The sequence below is a fragment of the Zophobas morio genome, unplaced genomic scaffold, assembly GCF_036711695.1.
Source record: "Zophobas morio isolate AGI-343-1 ecotype UQ-CSIRO unplaced genomic scaffold, CSIRO_AGI_Zmor_V1 ptg000002l, whole genome shotgun sequence".
Lineage (NCBI taxonomy): Eukaryota > Metazoa > Arthropoda > Insecta > Coleoptera > Tenebrionidae > Zophobas > Zophobas morio.
The window spans coordinates 6,353,484-6,372,331 of record NW_026972107.1 but is presented as its reverse complement, the minus strand read 5'-3'; the positions used below and the strand labels follow the sequence as shown (position 1 = coordinate 6,372,331).

Below are 18,848 nucleotides of genomic sequence, written 5' to 3'. Positions count from 1 at the left end.
CAATCTGAGTCCTTCAGATGGGAATTGGATTTGAAATAACAAACAATGCTTTTGGAAGCACAAACATTTATTCTTGTTATAAATATAAATTACAGAAAATTTATTCGGCAAAAATGTAAAATGAAATCATTACTGTTTTAGAGGGACATAAACGAAAAAAATTTATTGAATAGAAATTTTCGATTTTTGAACTTCCAGATTCTCGATTTTCCAATTTTTCGTTTTCTGATATTTTTAGTTTTTCAATTTTTGGGTTTTCAAAATTTTCAATTTTTCGACTTTTCAGGTTCTCGATTCTTCAATTTTTTAATTTTTCAATATTTCAGTGTTGGGATTCTTCGATTTTTCAGTTTTCCACCCTTACGATAACCTTACAACGTTTGCAAAATTTCAGAGCATTCGGTTTTGCAGTTTCAATGTTAAAATTGTAAGCTGTTGTGATTTTGATTTTTTTTTTCAAAAAACCTGGATGTCTAGAATAAAAACTCAACGCGGAATGTGCAGGAGTATCTTATTTTATAAAATTTAAATAATATTTACTACTGTAAATTTTGGAAATAACCTCAACAAATTGTTGGTAGGGATGATTAGCCAAATTTTGATTAGCGTTTTACCAAATACACGATATTCGCAATATACATATAAAATTTGACAATTGCTTGAGTGGTATCGTAGATTACCTGATAAATAAAACTAGACGATATAGAATTAGAGCAAGTGAAAAGTTTTAAATGTGTAGGAGTACAACTGTAGAGTGACGGAGAAGAAGAATAGAAATATATACAAAAGAAGTGAGAGATGGATGCAGACGAAAACGATGAAAAGCAGGCTGCAAGCAATAGGAATGAAATATTTCAAAAGAATGACGGCAATCACGAGAAGATATGGAAAAAGGAATGATCAAATAAGGCAAGAGTTGAATGTGGAACAATTAATAAAGGCGACAGAAAAACAATTCAAGTGGATCGGTCATCTGATAACAATGAAAGAGACCAGGCAGGTGAAAAATAACGACAAGAAGACCAGGTGAAAGACCAAAGAAAACCTAGGATCTTAAAAGAAATGAAGAAACAAAAATAATGGCAAAGACAAGAAAAGTGGGCTAAGTTTGTACACAGTGAAATATGACTGGACACACCTGGGCACCTGAGGTTAAACAAGGCATTAGATTATATATATATATATATATATATATATATATCAAAACCCTTGTTGCAACATGGATTATTCATTACTAATAAAAATGCTATTAATAGAATTTTGTACCCAACATTCTCACGACATAATAAAAACATGCTTTGCAGAATTTTCTTTAAAACGCTAACAACGTACATCATTTAACAACCGCCGCTTTATCGGCGAAGGCTTGTCCTGACCATACATACTGCGGCAAAAATTCCCTTCGACAGTGGGGGAGTAACGGACAAACCTGAGGTGTGTTCCAGTCGGTAATGCCTCGCACGGGGCGCTTAGTGAATGGGCGGAATTATTTAAGTTGACGTTTCGCAGGGCGTTTAATATGCGCGATAACGTCCATCGCTGTGCTTGCCTTTCTTTATGAGGACTCGTAATAAATACGCTACAACTCTAATCCTATAATCAGTGCCTTGCAAACAACGGCCGGCCTCGTGATTTACCACGTTTTCGTATGCAACAAGTAACCACGGGGGTTTATCTCTTGTGTGTGAGCGTGTGCATTTGTTTGTTTATTTAGATTGTCGGCGAACCGGCTGCTGCCACCTACCTTTTGAAAAAACCACCACCCAATTGATTTTATAACATCGGTGGACGGGCATCGGACCGAAAAAAAAAGCGTACCGCGGCTCTCAACGTTATGTAAATTTTCTGTTTGTTTTGTGGCCAGGTACCAACCAGTCCGTATCGTTTTATTTGGGCATAAATTCTTTCGAAAAACCCTCAGATATTCCTCGAGTGAGTTATTTGATACTTTTATTATCCGAAAACATACAACGTGGGTTGGGTTAATGCGGCGCTGAGGCGAAAACAATCATGCGAATTTTTAGACCGGCATACTATGGCTAAAGCAACCGCCCTTGGGCACATCATCTTTTTTATTTTACTACTATAAAATTACTCTTGAATAAATTATTAGTAAACGCACACCGAAATTGTGAAATTCTAAACCCAACGTTTGTTCTACCGACAATTTCGGCCACTGTTACAACAGTTGTAAAAAAAAAAAAATCATAATTAATTAGCAGTCGATTTTTTTTTCCATTTTACACTTATTTTAAAATAAACAAATCTTAACAAGTTGTGACTAACGATACGAAAGTAAAGTTGCCGCAAAGCAATAGATTGAAATCTTGTTTAACAGAAACTGATAAATAAGGATTTAGTAAATTGATAAGGCGTTGTTTGGAAGAAGATTTCTTAGGGTGTAAATAGCCCGAGTTATTTTTAGAATATAAATACGTTGCGAACAACATAACAAGAAAACGGCGCAGTAGACGTAAAAACGTCCAGACGGGTCCATTTGCAAATTTTGGGGGAGGAAATTCGAAATTGTATGACTTTGGTGTGAGTGTTAAATTAAAAATTTTAAAGGCAAAAATTTTCTTTGGGCGCGTAAAAGCCTGAAGCCAGTCCTGTCGTTTTCTTCTCGCTTCAATCGTCCATTAATCTTACCTCCTTTATTGAAATCTGTTATGCACGTTGCATATTCATCAGGAAAACAATAAATCAATGAGAAGTATGGGCGGGTCCGGCCGACAACCTTATGTAAACATGACAAACTTGCATCTTTTGCTTTAATAACCCCTCTTCCAAATCGTCGACTAGATTGATTACCGCAACCATCGACTACCGAATCATTACAACCAATTAAAAAAAATTACCTCGGCCCCGAACCCGATAATTAAATTTCGAAGCCTCCTTAATCTATTTATAATTATCATATGTCAAACACTCTCTGACACGCTCTTAACTCACCTCCGTGTCTATCTTCCTGAACTCGGCCTCGTCCTCGTCCACCTCGAAGTACAGTTCGGTAGATGTAATCGAGACCATCCCCGGAGCCACCACGCCCGGAGCGATCAATTTCGCCTTCGTGCTGATGTTGACGGGGCCTAAAATTGATCATTAATGCCACATTTTTAATTGCTCTAACACAAATACCCGTCAAATCGTTATCCAACTCTCTGTCATCAGTCAAAAGTTCACTGTCGTCCATTAAATCATTCGGCTGGATCTGTTGTTGGTTCCTCGTGGCGGCCAAATGGGCGTGGAACTCTTCTCGGGCCTAATTATTACAGTGTGATTACAATGCGCCGACAAAATGAAAAATTAATGATAGAGCTGAATTTATAGCGATCGGACGGCATTCAGGCAGGAGTATCAATTACACCACCGTCAATAAGAGACGATGGGTTGGGCAATCACGTTTAAGTTGAAGTTGGACAAGGAAACGATCAACTTTTTGGTGATAAATTAGACGACACTAATGGTAGTATGTAGTTGTTTTTTTAATATAATTTAGAAGCGATTCGTTTTCGTTTCGGTCTAGCAACCACCCAAACATTCGCGATCACTTAATGTTGATTTATTTGACTGATTTATTGGTAGATCATTGATGGATGGTAGAAAATTATACCCAAAGTACGGTATCGTCTGTCGGTGCTATAACAGCAGATTTGCACACTATGAACTTTACCAGGAAGCGTTTATTTGTGTCATGCGATATATATTTTTTTAATTATAAAATATTTGTTATTAAATTTCTTTAAGGGAAGAAATCCTCAGACGACTATGTTTGTTTTTAAACTAAATAATTTAGTAAGTTAGCGATATTCGTAATGATCAACAAATTTATTTGAAACGGCACTACCAGCGCCATCTAGAACTAAATTGGTTAACTACTGACAGCCGATTTGACCGGGAAAACAGAAACCTTTATTATGGGCATCAAATACATCTAACGTGTGTGGAAAATGACCTAAAGTTTTCATTTTTATTACAAAACACTCATACAGTTGTTTAAGAATTTTTGAAGAAGTAAGATGTGTTAAATAAATATAAAGCAAATCACGAGTAATCATGAATCTAAATAAACCAGAGATGCAACTCAAAATATATTTCCAGAGGTTTCGTACATTTTTGGATTTACCAAAAACAAAGTCAGAAGTCCTTGATCAAGTAGCGTCTAGCATTCGGGAATTTTTAAAATAATGTTTGGTTTAGTCGGCGCTCGTACTTATATTCAGCTGCATATTACAGTACGGGAATACTAAATTACAAAAAGAGTTCTTTCCTTTCATTTTTTTAAGATCTTTACGTCGTGGTGACCGAATTTGAATTAAAATTTCGCGTTTCAATCAAGAAAATCGTTAAACATAGGCAACAATGTGCATGTTTAGTTCTTTTTCTGGTGGTTCGTAGTTCTGCTTGGGAATTTTGATTAGAGGGTTGGTAGCGGGGTGTGCTGGGTTGCTAGACGGTCGCCAGCTAGGTTAAGTTTAGTTAGTTTGGTAGTTAATAAAAAAGGGAGAGCCTTTGTTTAACGAAAATTAATCGTAACGTCGACGACGACAAAGTTTCCTCAATACGTGTAGCTAATTCTTGTGGTTTGTCCAAGCAGAAATAGGTGAATTTTCAATCGAAGCTAACACGTGTAAATTTATTTCATTGTTTATAAATTCACGGATCATGTTAGGATTTTAATCGTTAACTGGTTCTAACACAATTTAACAGACATTACAGTTGTTCAGACTGAGCACTTGCAGGAGTTTTCATGAAATTCATTTAGTCAGGATTCACCCTTTGTTAACAAAATTATGAATAAGTTTTTGGATGCTTATACTTAAGTGTTACATTATAACACTTCTTAATTCTTCCCACAAGATCGCTAATAGCTCATTTACGGCAGTTAAAATTAACCCAACGTTATCCCACTCTGGGAAAAGGACAGTGAAAGTACGGTAGAATTCATAATAGCGTGGACTGAGGTATGGGGGGATTACAAATTTTTCCCTTTAGGCAGTTATCATCGTTATTATCATAATATCAATATCATATTTTTCTCGCAATGTGGAAAGCGCTATCACCAAGACATGTTTTTCCGCAACGTGAAAAAATACATCACCGAGAAGTTTTTCTCGCAATGCCGGAAACATTTTGTGTTGTTTATTTATCATGTGTTTTGTTTAGAATAAGTTGGGGACAGTCCACGATATAAACTGTCAAAGCTAATTATTGTTTTAAGTAACCAAACATTTGGATCAAGGCATCATTTAACCTAATTTAAACTCTTTGTTTGAATCGTTGATAAAGTGTGGCATAACTTAACGTCAGGTAAATTCTTCATGTTGAAAGAGTATTTTCAAACCAAGCATATGTTTGAACTGTAAAATCTTATTGAACAAATTAACAACATTGTGAGTCATTAATAATTAACCAATAACTCGAATGGACATAAAATATTACTGCCCATTCACAATGGACATAAGGCATAACAAGTACATAAAGCTTACATAAATACATAAAGTTGAAACGATGGAAAACGTGTACCTCTGTTCACAGTGGACGAACGTAATTCTTATGCTTATGAACGTTTTATGTAATCTTTGTGTGCGTACACAAAGTTGAAATAAATTCAACTTTGTGTACGAATTATGTCAAAATTATGTTAAAATCTAGGGACTTTTGAATGCTGCTATTGAATTTCCTTTGACAGTTGGCACTTGGCACTTCGTACCTTTGATTATATTCATGGCCGACTAGTATAAAGATTATGGTCTGTCCAAAGGAATGCCAAAGGTACCATACGTGCTGCCATCTATTAATAATTCAAAATCGACAAAAGAATTATTAACACCTTTTGAAAGGCACAAAGGCATTCATACCCAAACAAACCACCATTACACGTTTTGAAGTCCCATAATGTCAAGTCAAATTACAATTTTGCTAAATTATTAAGTGTAATTATTAATAGATGGCAACACGTATCGTATCTCTTGGACAGGCCATAATCTTTATACTAGTCGGCCATGATTATATTATATATATTATAATGAAAGCTTTACACTGCGAGTCTGTTCTGTACTGCAAGTTGTCAAGTTCGAATATCGTATGAAATTGTAGGTTAGATATTTTGATTGACTCAGTTTGAGGTTAGCCGTTTCTATGTTTACCCGGGACTTATTCGGTTCTGCGTTTGCGCAGTTTAATAATTCTTACAGAGTTCACTCTGTCCACTGTGAACATATTAGATAAGCATAAGCCTGACACAAACCAAAAACGTAAATTATGTTATGCGCTCGTTCTTGTCTTATGTCCATTGTGAATGGGCAGTTAAACTCACGTAATTTTCTTAGTTCTGCAATTTTTTATCTTATAAATTTTTTTTGTATCTCATAATTTTAGCCTCAGTAATTTTCTTTGCTGTATAATTTACATTGAACGTAAATTTTCATGCTCTGCAGTTCCTAATCTCACGTAATTTTTTTATCTGCACAAGTTTTATTTCATACTAGATCTTTTCGTTTTTATAAATCTTTGCTAGTTTTTTTGTTTCGTAAATATTTTGATTAATGTTTCCATCATATAAATTATCTGATGTTCAATCTTAATCTCAAATAAGAATTATTTGCTGTGTAAAATTTCGCGGGAGTGTATGGCGAATTTAAATGTTGTTTATTGCTCTTTTTTTTTAAACTTATACTTGTTCGGTTATAGTTTAATATTAGAGTCATTGAAAGTGAACATTTACAATGGAACTGAGGTAAATAACACAATAACACGTGGCGGAAGCGGAGTGCGCGGTTCCTTGTCGAGGTGGCGGTCGCGTCATACGCGCAGAGGATGCAGGCCTAGGATAGAAGTCAGGGGAACGGTCGGGATGACGTGACGCTCTCGGCTTATCTATCCGTGATTTCCAACAACGAGTTTGCGACCGTCGTGGGAGGAGAGCAGCCACGACCAGGAGCCCCAAACCCCGCTCGTGCTACAACACTCCCTATGGGTAATTCTGCTGTGTTCTAGAATGAAATTGAGATAGTTCGATTGCACACTCTTAGACAGCTCTGGTGCCGCTGCATAGTTTTTATTAAAACTTTGTTCCCGTAATAACTTATGTATTTGTATCCAGTTACTTTAATTCTGATTTTTCTTTGTTTTTATTAAATTTGTGATACTCAAATATTTGCATTGATTCAGAACGTTTAGTTTGATTTCAAAGTTTTTTTTTTTTTTTTTGTTAGTGGAAGAATAAATAATTTTGTGTCCTCCCTATATTTGGTGTTTTATTTAGCGGTACTTTTACAACCTTGGGGTCCACCATTTGTATCTGAACGCACCCTGCCTTTTTTTTAAAAACACAGTGTAGGGTTCCATTTTTTTAGACGATCACAGTCAAGGCCAGATTTTTGAATTTTTCGATTTTTCGCGGGCTTTCATTTTTTTTTCACGTCAATTTAAGTTATCACGTCTTTCAGGTTTAAAATAGTGTTTTTAGCAAATCTTTTCAACAATTTCAATTTTTCAGCCAACAAAAAACCGTTCACCTCAATGCCATCACTTCCGCTATTTTCGCTCTGAAACTTTCCTTCGCGCATTAAAGTTGCACGAAAACACGCCAAACTCAAACAAACCGATTTATTTACTTGCAAAATGGCGTCTTCGGGAGCCCCGTGTTCGATGGCAGCCTTCAAACTGGCTTCCGGATGGGTGGTCCCCAAGGGATTGTGCACGAAACGTTTTCTTCTCCTCGCATCGTCCTCCCAAGCGTCCAACTTCCAAAATTCGTTCAGCCTACAAACATCAACTAAACACCAACAAATAAAACTTTGACAAAACATTTACTTTGCGGCTGCCGGATCCATGTAACCCCAAGCACCGTGTTTATTAGATAAAATGTTCCGAATCTTCTCCAAAAGACGACTGGCTATTACATTATCCCTCCTTCTGGCCGCTGTTATCAAGTGGTCGCACATTCTCTCTTCTTCTTTACGTTCCATCAGAGTTTGTGCACACTGAGACTGAAACAATCGTGACGTGAGGATCATTCATGTTACAAACGTAGCGCTTACCTCAAAATCTGCATGTTTCAACACGTCGTCTGCCCTCATTCTATTCAGAATGAATTCGGCTTCATTCGCAACCCTGACAATATGATCCTTCATGGCGTGCGACAACAACCTCCCTTCATTAATCAGTTCGATAAAAGCCAACCCTGCGTGTTTTTGTAGCGAATTCTGCCACTCCTGCGAGCACAGCAACATCACTAATTCCACGACGGAGTTGCTGTTCTTGAAAGTCGTCAATCCTTTCCCTTCCATCAATAATTCCTGTCCGTGTGAACCGACCAAAGTTTTTGACAAGAACGGGGCGAAATCTACCATAATCTCCCTTAAAAGCGGGCACACCGATCCCAGCGCCATCTCGAGTTTTTGAGTGAGAGAGGCTTCCCGCGAAGGGGTGGGCACGGAGATGTGATCCACTAGGTTGTTCACCGGTAAATCGTCCGGTCGGATTTGAGTCGGGGCTTGGATCACGTTATCCGGTACTCTAACCACCGAGATCTCCGGGTGGTGCTTATCGGCACGTTCTTGAGCAATGTTTCCTTCAATGTCGATGATTTCCGAATGAGACATGTTTTGGATATTTCGGGAATCTTCTTTAGTTTCGCCGTCTTCGTTCAAGTTGATGTCGGTCCAGTTCTCGTCGTTGTTGACTTTGTTGTCTTCGATTGTGATTTCGCTGTTGGAACCGACGTTGTTGGTTTCGGACGAGTTGACGGAGTTGATGTCTTCGACCGAATCTGCGCTCTAAATTAAGACACGTTAGAATTGTTTCGCAGTGGGGATAATTTCAAGTGTGGTGGTGATCATCATGCACCTATTGCGTTAATGTGGTTAAATTGCGAGGTCAGTTCACATAAGACGAAATGAACGCGTTTTATTACAAACTTAGTGTGAGAGGAGCGTATTGTGTAAAAAAACTGGCGCCCGGTTCTGTGTTATGTCAACTGACCAATGCGAGCCAGCTCGAAACAATTTTAATCAAGTGCCCAAAGTATCCCTACTTACTCTCACACGACGCAACTTTAGCCACCGATTTCAAAACTGCTTCGAAACGAGTGTGACGTTATAACCGACCCAATCAAATATAACTAAATGCAAGACCGGTGCAGTAAAAGTGTGGATCATGAGCTAAACCGCAAGCAATTAAATCTGCATTACCTTCTTAACACGAGCATTGTCACGACCTCGAGCATGCCTTATTCCATCCAAAGAATAATCTACAGAGAACCCATGTCCCAGAGAAGGACGCTGTCTAGCGTTAACCTGTTAAAAGGCACGCCGCAGCAAAGCAAACTGTTAGTACTAAAAATAAAAACAGACCAACGACGGCATTCACCAATCATACACATTCTGAACATCCATTCGGGTGTTAATCTGAGAAAACAGCACATCTAGGAACACTAGGACTATCCATTCGTAACCAAAACCGAGTCGTTGGATTCTCGACCATAGTTACCTTGATGGAAGGCGGGCCCGAGTGCAAATCGTTCTCTTGAACCACCGAGTTGCTGTCTTCCATCACGTAGGCGGTGATGACGTCATAATCGACGTCTTCTTGAGACGCCTGGTTGTGAACGGCGCGGGAAGCTATAACAGTATTACATATTTTAACTCGGGAATTTATGGCTCCAGACAATGACGAACAAGCTTAAGTACGAAAAACTAAGGCAACTTAAAACATATTGGGTAAAGTTGCAGATAATAAATGGGCGAATATAAAGCGACGTGCACTGGAAACCTGAGGGTGTTAAACAGTTTACCTACACATAAATACAAGGTGATTATAAAAAGTCGGTAATTTATCTTCTTATTGGTTATGTAACTTGATGCACCACTTTTTATCATCGCCTTGTGTAAAATCTAGTTGGTACAAAGCACTACTGTGCGTTTCGTGCTCGCAAAAACAACGTCGTCCAAACACCAATTACCTGGGTGGCCAGCAATTGAATTTCTGTGGTAGCGGTGGTCAATTTTGTGGTTGTGGTGATGCGAGTGGTGGTTATTGTTAAGGTTGTAGTGATGTTTGACGTAGGAGTGCCTGTGCCTCACGTAATTGTGGTGAGGCACGGCGTTGGGATGGGTACCTGGGAGGAATTGTGGATAAACGTGGTGTGACCACTGCGGGAAGAGAGGCCTCGCGCTCCCTTCTGCATGGCAAGCAACACGAAAAAGACATTAGCACACATCGTCGACTAATCCACAGAAATGAATGATGATTGTTAATTCTCGTCGTGCGAGTGAAAGCGTGTGGGTGAACGGCAACGACGGCACACACTCGAGTACTTACCTTGAGGACTGCCCGACATGTGCGACGTTCCGTTGTTCCGAATGGCCGGCACCGGACTCGGCGGGCGAATGGTGATCGGCGGCTCGAGGATGTCGCGGTACTTCGAGACCATCAGCACCGAGATGAAATAAACTATGGCAAGCGACAAGAACTGGGCCTGTTTAGTCTCCTCCTGCAATTGTGATCGTTAGAGGGTTGGTTTAGTTAGTCTGCTAACGTGAGTGCCTGGATAAACGTTCTCACCACGTCTCTGTATATTACGGCGCGCAGGCGGTTCACGTCCATGTCCTGGAGGAGCTTCTCCGGGTCTTTGACTGGAGTGGATTGGGAGAGGTTGTCGGCGATGGTCTGTAAAAACCGCGTTTGAAAAATTTGTCGAAGTTGCGACAGTCGCGGGAAAGCGTCGCAAACGACTTACCTTCGGGGAGTTTTGGCCTCCCCTTATGAAAGACTGTAAATGTGCTGCCTTGTGAGTAGCGTTATGTGATGTTGGTGCAATAGTGTGGTGCGGACGGCTCCTCTCTTTACACTCCAAGCAGTTTCGAACTGCACAAGTGCAAACCTAACACACGCACAACGACAAAAATTATAAACACATTTACAATATGTACACACATGCCTGTTTTTTTACAAAATTTTGAATTTACAAAAATCACGGAAGCGACCACTCACCAGTCGCAAGCACTGTCGCAGGATCCCCCCACTCGACATGTTCTTCTCCGCCTCCAACTCCCCGAAATTCAACGAACTGGCAAAAATTAGAACGTCGGCCATGTTGACCAAGCGCTGCAAAAACGAAACGGCGACTTCGATCGGCATGCCTTGAGTAGGCTCGATTACGTCTAGTTCACTCTGCAACTACTGGATTAGCTTCACAGACATAAATTAGACATAACCTACATTCGGCGATGTAGCTGAAGCTAAAAGAGGCAGCAACCCTCCGCAAGCAATGATTAGATTATCGGCAAGCTGCGATATCAAGTGGACCGTGTTGACCACGAAAATGGCGTTCTCGCTACTGTTGACGAAGTCCAAAACGGTCTTCGTCGAGTGGCTTCGCCACACCTGGATGTCCGTTTCCAGGGAGAACAGAACGTCCGACAGGAGACGCTGGTGGATGTACGACCACTTGAACTCGGGAATGCGGAACGGGGGCCGGGTTGGCCCAGGACTGAACATCGGCCGCGTCGACGAGGAACCCGACTTTGAGCGTTTGTTATCTGAGAAAACCCAGAAATCAGCTAAGGCTCTAGGTTATTGGTACGGGTGATCATCAACTCCGGTCAAAAGTCAAATCTTGACTCTACCGGACCGGAGTTAATGCCACACCTAATGGGAGAAGATGACCGCGGACCGGAATACAATTTGTATATAGGGTTTCTTAAATGAGACACAATGATTTTTTATTATGGGTGTATGTACCGAAATGGTTGGGATCCACTTGCGTCGAGGTCGAAGCGCTCCGGGGCCTCTTTTGGGGCGACACTTGGGCGCCCGTCGCCGGCTCCTTTACGTTTTCACTGGGTTGTCCGTCGACGTGGTTCGCCGGTAAGCTGACCCTTCTCTTCGAGTCGTCCCCCGTGGCTTCCTGTTTATCGTTAAGTACTGGTTCCGCGACGTCGGTCGACGTCGTCGTGTAATGACTAGGATCACAGATTTGTGAAATCGTTGGTATATTTTCAACAGCAGGCACTTCGCTAGTTTCGGTGCCTTCATCGGTTTTAGAATCATCCACCGACTTTGCGGTATTAACACTAGATTCGTTCGGAATGTTCGACTTGTCTAGACTAGAATCAACATTGGACGGCTCTAATTCTACAGACACAGCACTATTTTCAACAATTGGCACAGCTTCGGATATTTTATTATCAGTCTGTTTATCACTAACACTTACGTTTAATTTATCAGGTTCTTTAGAATTTGTAACTTCCGAAATGTCCGTTTTAGCTACCGCGTCACCACTACAATCTTTATTATTGTCGGTTTCTTCGCTGACTTTCTCGGTTTCTTCGGTCGGAGTCAAGTACCGCTCGGACAAGTCGCTATCCGGGATTTCCTTCTCGGGACTCGTCGTCACGTCCGACACGGAAATGTCCTTCTCTTTCGAATTGCTTTCTTCACTATCGCCCGGTTTATCGACATTGTTCACTACTTCGTTCACCGCCTGGACGATCTCTTCGTCTTGAACAACCGGAGAAATCGTGCCGACTACGCGCTCCTCGAGCAGCTTCTCCGACTTGTTCAGAATCTCCCGCACTATCTCTTCGATGATCTCCACTTTGTCGTCGTTCGCCTTGCTCGGGCTGCCGAAACTGGGACTGCTCTCATTGTGAATACCGTTACAGATCTGCAACCCGACAATTACCAAGATAAATAATTACCGTTGCTACTCTTACCGGCGACCCCTCCGTCACCTCGATCGACTCCGGCGTGTCTTCCGCCACCTGCGACTTGATCGGCGAGTCCTGCGAAAACGGCGACTCCTTCCCAATTTTCACGTCACTATACAAATCGCTAGTCCTTGAATCTAACGACACACCCTCGCTATCGTCGTGCTTCGCTAAGTACGACGCTGGACTTCCTTCCGACATCGTAGAGTTGTAATCGCAGCTGCACACCGGCTCCGACTTGTCGTTCTCCTGCTCGATCTCCTGCAGAGTACCGTGCGAGTTGTGCCACCGCTCCTCCTCAGCGTGACACCCGTTGCTGACCTGGGTCTGCTGGTCCCACCCGGAGATGGTACTAATAGGGTGCTGCTGCCGCACCAGCGGGTCCGTGATGTTGTCGGCCCGGTGGCGCTCATAGTGCTCGTACATCTGGGCGAACTGGAGCTTGAATTCTTCGTAGGAGACCTTCGAGTGGACGATGGCGAGAGTATCGACCCACACTCGCCAGCCCCCGTACTCGTACTTGATGGCGTGGTGGAGGAGCATCCGGAAGAGGGAGTACACCATGTCGGAGAGCTTCTGCTCTTCGGCGTTCTTCGGGTGGATGTACGCCATGGCGATGAGCCACTCCTGCCACACCGACATCTGCAACACGGTGCGCCGGTTCTCGCGGTTGTTGTTGCAGAGGAGGGTCATGTCGGACAGGAACATCTTCTTCACTTCGAGGAGGTGCTCGGTCTGCTTCGACTGCCGGATGAGGGTAGCCACCACCTTCAGGATCACTGAAATGACAAATTTTATTGTTATTATTATTATTTTGTATTCAAAGCGAATCGAATTGCTTGATTTTTAAAGCTACGCTAAGTGAACAACTTCAGTTTAAATGAGTAAAATGGGTCCTTTCGCGTATCCGCCCTTACTTGGATTCTCCAGTCTAAAATGCGACTCGGGTTCCGGATGCCTGGTGTAAAGTATCTGTTGGCTAATATGCTCCGTCATGATCTCGTATAAAACATTGTAAGTGGGAATGGTGAGTACGTCCTCGTTTAGAAGCAGCCTCTCCGAGAGCAACGTGTACAAATTATGCGGGCTCATAACGTCGTATTTTCTTTTATGGGTGCTTCGACTGAGGAAAAATCCCAACAATTTAAGAGCCTGCAGTCTAATTAACTGACTTTCAGACGCCAACAGCTTGAAAATGGTTCGTACGCCGTACTTGGCGTCGAAAGCCGGAACCATAGACGAAGGATGTTCAGACATCAACCCAATCAACATCTGGAGCACGTCGTGGAGGTTCTCGTTTTCGTGCATCGTCGTCAAATAATTTAAAATGCTTTGGAGCTCGTCGTCTTTGACGCCGTTGCCGATCATTATCAGCTGTTTGAGAAAAAGCAGAATAAACTGACGGATGCTGTGGATTTCTTTGTTGTCGGGGCGGGGACCGTCTGCAAAAAAGGAATCGATAAGGTAAACAAAATTATATGCTACAATATCGGGACGGCGACACTAATCCTACACGCAAGCAGAGTATTAATTATTTATCCTTTCACCGCAGTTCCGTAAAGTGCATTATTTCAATGAGATTCACTACTGCCCTAGTAATTAATAACATGATTTGATATCAGACGGTTGTAGAGAAAGGTTTACGAGTCCTAACAACTACATATTGGGACACAGACAATTTTTCAAAAAAATCCGGTACATATTTTTGATATCATTCAATTTGTTTGGACTAAATGCAAATTTTGCATGGGCATCTATTTTGGCAGAGAGTGAGCTATTTTGCAAATTAATAAATTTTCTTGGAGCGCAAAAATTGTCACCTAACTAAAAAATGTGCCATTTTTGCTGACATTTACATGTTGGGACCCCCGAGAAATACAAACGTAGTAGCTGGTAAATGCTGCCATTATTGTAGGGATCGTAGGCATTTCATGCTAGTGTTGGTTTTATTTAGAAAATAGTTAACGGGGGGCTAGTTTTAGTAAAAGTTCTGAAAATAATAATTTCGCAGTACTGCAAGGGAAAATCGATTAGAAAAAGTGAAGATTTGTTCCTAATAGCTTAGTGGTCGATGGTAAACATCGTAAAATATTACGCAGACAGAGGTACCATCGGAATAAAAGGTAAAATTCCCGGTGATCAACGACAACTGATGAAAATTTATAAAAGTAGATGACGGAGTACTTCAAGAGAAATTAGTACTTACTGGAATAGCGATAACCAACTAAATTTTTCAAGACAATATTGTCGTGAATGGATACACAAATCAGGTTTTGGTTTTTACATTGTAAATCTTAAATAAAGCTATCTTTGATGGACTTTATTATTTATTTATATTATTTTAGGCTAAAGTAAAACCACAATTAAAAATTGCCCACAAGAAAAATCGGTTAATATGGCCAAAATAAAAATTGGAGAAAAGTAATATCTAACGCTGAGTCTAAATTTGATGTCTGGGTGAGATAATAGTCGAAAAAGAGTAATTGAAATAAAAAAGGAATTTTAATATGGATTATCTCAAACAAACAGTCAAGTTTGCAAGCGGAAAATGGTTTGGGGGTGCATTTCTATTAACGGAATTTAAAGACCAGTTAACAACGTTCATGGAAGGGAAATTACAAATGCTAACAAATATCAAGAGACTTTGTAAAGAAATATTAACAACTACTGAAGCAGTCTATCCTGTTGATATTTATAATTTTTCAACAGGATGATGCTTCAAGTTACACACCTACAGCATTTATTACAAAGAATAATAATATAAATGTTTGCCCTGACCATCGAATACCCCAGATCCTAATCTAGTAGAGACGGTATGGCGTGAAATAAAAAAATGTTTAGGAAATCATCCATGACAAGCAATTGTCAATCTTCAACAGGCAATTTAGCGAGTGTAGGATACGGTAACAACTCCTGTGTATTGCAGAAAATTAGTTGAAAGTATGATGGCAAGAATTCCTGCAGTTATTAAGGCAAAAGGAGATATGACCAGTTACTGAATTTGCTGTGTTCCAATATTTATGTGTCACAAAATGTTACGTTATTTTAGAGTTTTATGTCACTGTCTGAGTTTAAGAAAGCAGTTTTTATTGTGCTGTAAACATTAACAGTTTTGAAAAACGAATTAAATTTAAAATTTTAATTATCCAAAATAAATTACATTTTTAGTTGTTAGGGCTCGTACATGTTAAGACGTGCGATAGATATTACAGCTTATCTGTTAGTTGCAAATAGCGATTATTATTTTCGACGCATAAAAGCCTGTCCGTCTCCGCAACACGGCTTAGCTCAGAACATAAATCACTAAACAAAATCCATGTAGAAAATCGTATTTACCTAATCCTTTCGGCGTGATTCCGCTTTTAGCCCTCGGATTCACCACCCAATAGTAATATTTAAGAGTGTGTATAGTCTGAAGTACGGTCGACACTCTTCTCACGTTCGAGTAGATTTGTGTATCCGAAAGGAATTCCGACGAGAGATAGCTGTATAGTCTTGCTTGAACCATTGGATTCGTGTGGACCCACAGCGCCGGATTGAAGAGGACGTGATCGAGAAGCTGCCAGGTGAGGAACGAGAAGCAAAACAACTAAATCAAGATGGATAAAACTGCTCCCGGTACTTACCCATTCACATATATTCGTTTTGAAAATATAATTTTTAACAAACATAAAGAAGCAAAGACCAAATAAACGTAACTCTCACATGCTTGGATAAGTACTGGTTTTTTAAGAAGCGCAGAGCGAATTTTTGAGAATTAATGGGATCAACTCAGTCACAAAATGGTGTGCGCTGCGCGCACTCAAGGGTAAACATGTAAAGCCCGGAAGGTCGGTATTCTCTTTGAGGAACGGTGAAAAGGGTCAACAGTCCGTCGAGTGTACCACTGACGGGTAGTTGACCCGTTCCTTCAAAAGCATACCGTACATTTTTCGTTCTACAGTTTTGTTAGTCGGATAGAGACAACAATCACTACGAACATCGCACTACGAATGAGTTTTAGTCATGCTCTAAGCTAACGCCAATTCGTCAAAACTATCCTTACTACGACAACAAAGAAGAAATCGAAACATGCATAATGACACTTCCTGTAAAATAGACCATTTGATTAACTATACGTCATTTCCTCTCTAGTCGCCTAAAAGTGGCATCGCCAACGCGCCTACCTGTTTGAGTAGCAGTTCGCTATTGGCACTGAGACAAGTGACGAGGTACTTCGTGAGACTAAGAAATGATCCCAGCACGTCCAACGTTAGGTGATCCCTCGACGACCTCTGCAGCATGAAGCTGATGACCAAAAATCCCCTGTTCTGTATCATGTGCTGCTGGACTGTCTGCGAAGTCTCTACTAATTCGCATATGAAACCCAGAAGCTTTGAGCTGTGAAAGGGTTGCTTGTGTATAGAGGAAACAGAGATAAATGAATTATTAACTCACCATAAAGTGGGATCTCTTTTAGAATCTGACGATCCGTTCGTTTCGTAAGGCAAATCCAACTGGGAAAATAAAGGAAACAACACCTGGATGCCGCCTATCGAGTTGAGAGTGCTGTGGATGGAATGTGTTATCACAGCTTTCACATCCTGCAAATGAATAATTTCGAGTGAAAATAGACGGATTTCAGATTCTCTTCGTCGCGACTTACTTGCAACATGAGAGCGTGGGGGGTGTGGACGAAGTAAGATATATTTCCCTTGGGAGCAGATTGCAGACATAGTTGACTATCCGTAGCTACTGGATTGTACATGAAGACGATGGCGCTTGACAGTTTTCCATCGTACAACACCTACAAGTTTATTTAAAAACGCACAAAACACAAAAGAGTCACGGGGAATAAAATCTAAATACGAAAACACCTATCGGACGCCTTTCAAAAACGAGGGACCATCTCACGTTGACGACAGCCACAACTGCAACTTGACTTGATTTGTTTTGAAACGGCGAGTAAAAGTGGCGCAGTCGGTAGGATTATTTTTTTTTTTTTAATTGATAAAAAATGAAATGTGTGGAAGCGCTATTTCTACAAATTGAATTCACGGTTTCGACAAAAAACGAACGAAATTACGTCAGATTTCGTTGCATGTAGCTGTTTCATTTAGAATGGAGGACTGTGTGTGGGTTGATCCTCGATGCCAAAAGGCGTCCATCTAATCCATGCGGCTAAAAATCTCGGGGCTTGGATTCTACTTCAAATAATAGAAATGTAAGACCATCAAAGCTGGCGAAACTTAACAAAAACGAAGCGACTTTTACACTTGCGTTTGTTCTTCATTTCCTGCTTCTGGATTTAGAGCTGAGCTAATTACTTAGTGGGAATCGGAATAGTTGTGCGAGAAAAAAAGTTGGTAAAAAAATAAATGCTTACGGCTCGTGCATCTGATGCAGTCAGAGACATGCTAGAGGTGGACTCGTCATTATCACTCACCCTTTTATGATTGTCGGGTAAATTTATGTTACACTCATTATCAAACCGAAACTGACTCTGAAATATAAGAAACAAACAAAACTAAGAACACGAGACGGAGACAGAATTTTATATTAAAACGTCTGAGCAAATCTTCGCCGTTCTTACTTACTTTATATCCCGGCCCTAAGCGATGCATAGCGCAAATTTGATGCGTAGTCAAAGCCTCGCTGAATAGATAAATAGCAGACATTTGCCCGCAAAACACCCTTTCCTCGTCAAGTTCCGGCGTCGCTCCGATATAACATTTATCAAAAGGCTGGAATTATAATTCTCGTATGTAATATCCCAAGGCGTTGGGGTTTTATCGATGACAAAAATCGACAAGTTCTTGCGAGAGCATTTTGAGTGTCAGTTTTACGGGTGCACGATGCACGTAATAGGCACGGAAATTGCACACTATAACGACAACATAAAAATGTAAAACTGTCCGATTTTATCTATAGTGGCATTTTGCACCAGTAAAATTGCTTGCGTCAAATTGCTCGTGCATAAAACTTCTAAAATTTGTCTGGTGGAGTGTTATTTCACAAAAGAAATAATCTCTAAAATGAAAGTCGCAGCTGCCAACATCATGCAGTTTTATCGGTATAAAAATTACAAGGTAGCGTTTTATCGCTGCAAAATAGCACTCATCGGTCAGACTTTTAGTGTTTGCGGAAATATGC

At 40.6% G+C, this 18,848-nt stretch overlaps 1 protein-coding gene across 1 annotated transcript in view; it reads right to left on the bottom strand.

Moving 5' to 3' along the window:
- The window catches only part of Rg (rugose), a 255,743-nt gene that overhangs the window by 90,797 nt on the left and 146,098 nt on the right, over positions 1–18,848 (bottom strand). The window contains exons 9-30 of the mRNA XM_064051786.1: positions 18,293–18,439; positions 18,082–18,198; positions 17,362–17,502; positions 17,154–17,299; positions 16,883–17,096; positions 16,053–16,305; positions 13,634–14,158; positions 12,723–13,495; positions 11,749–12,673; positions 11,227–11,546; positions 10,999–11,178; positions 10,745–10,888; positions 10,552–10,674; positions 10,327–10,498; positions 9,968–10,186; positions 9,496–9,626; positions 9,198–9,302; positions 8,046–8,783; positions 7,819–7,994; positions 7,620–7,767; positions 3,139–3,262; positions 2,953–3,089 (exon numbers count right to left, since the gene is read on the bottom strand). Coding sequence (XP_063907856.1) covers positions 2,953–3,089; positions 3,139–3,262; positions 7,620–7,767; positions 7,819–7,994; positions 8,046–8,783; positions 9,198–9,302; positions 9,496–9,626; positions 9,968–10,186; positions 10,327–10,498; positions 10,552–10,674; positions 10,745–10,888; positions 10,999–11,178; positions 11,227–11,546; positions 11,749–12,673; positions 12,723–13,495; positions 13,634–14,158; positions 16,053–16,305; positions 16,883–17,096; positions 17,154–17,299; positions 17,362–17,502; positions 18,082–18,198; positions 18,293–18,439 — 5,958 coding nt within the window. The remainder of the gene's footprint in view (positions 1–2,952; positions 3,090–3,138; positions 3,263–7,619; positions 7,768–7,818; positions 7,995–8,045; positions 8,784–9,197; positions 9,303–9,495; positions 9,627–9,967; positions 10,187–10,326; positions 10,499–10,551; positions 10,675–10,744; positions 10,889–10,998; positions 11,179–11,226; positions 11,547–11,748; positions 12,674–12,722; positions 13,496–13,633; positions 14,159–16,052; positions 16,306–16,882; positions 17,097–17,153; positions 17,300–17,361; positions 17,503–18,081; positions 18,199–18,292; positions 18,440–18,848) is intronic.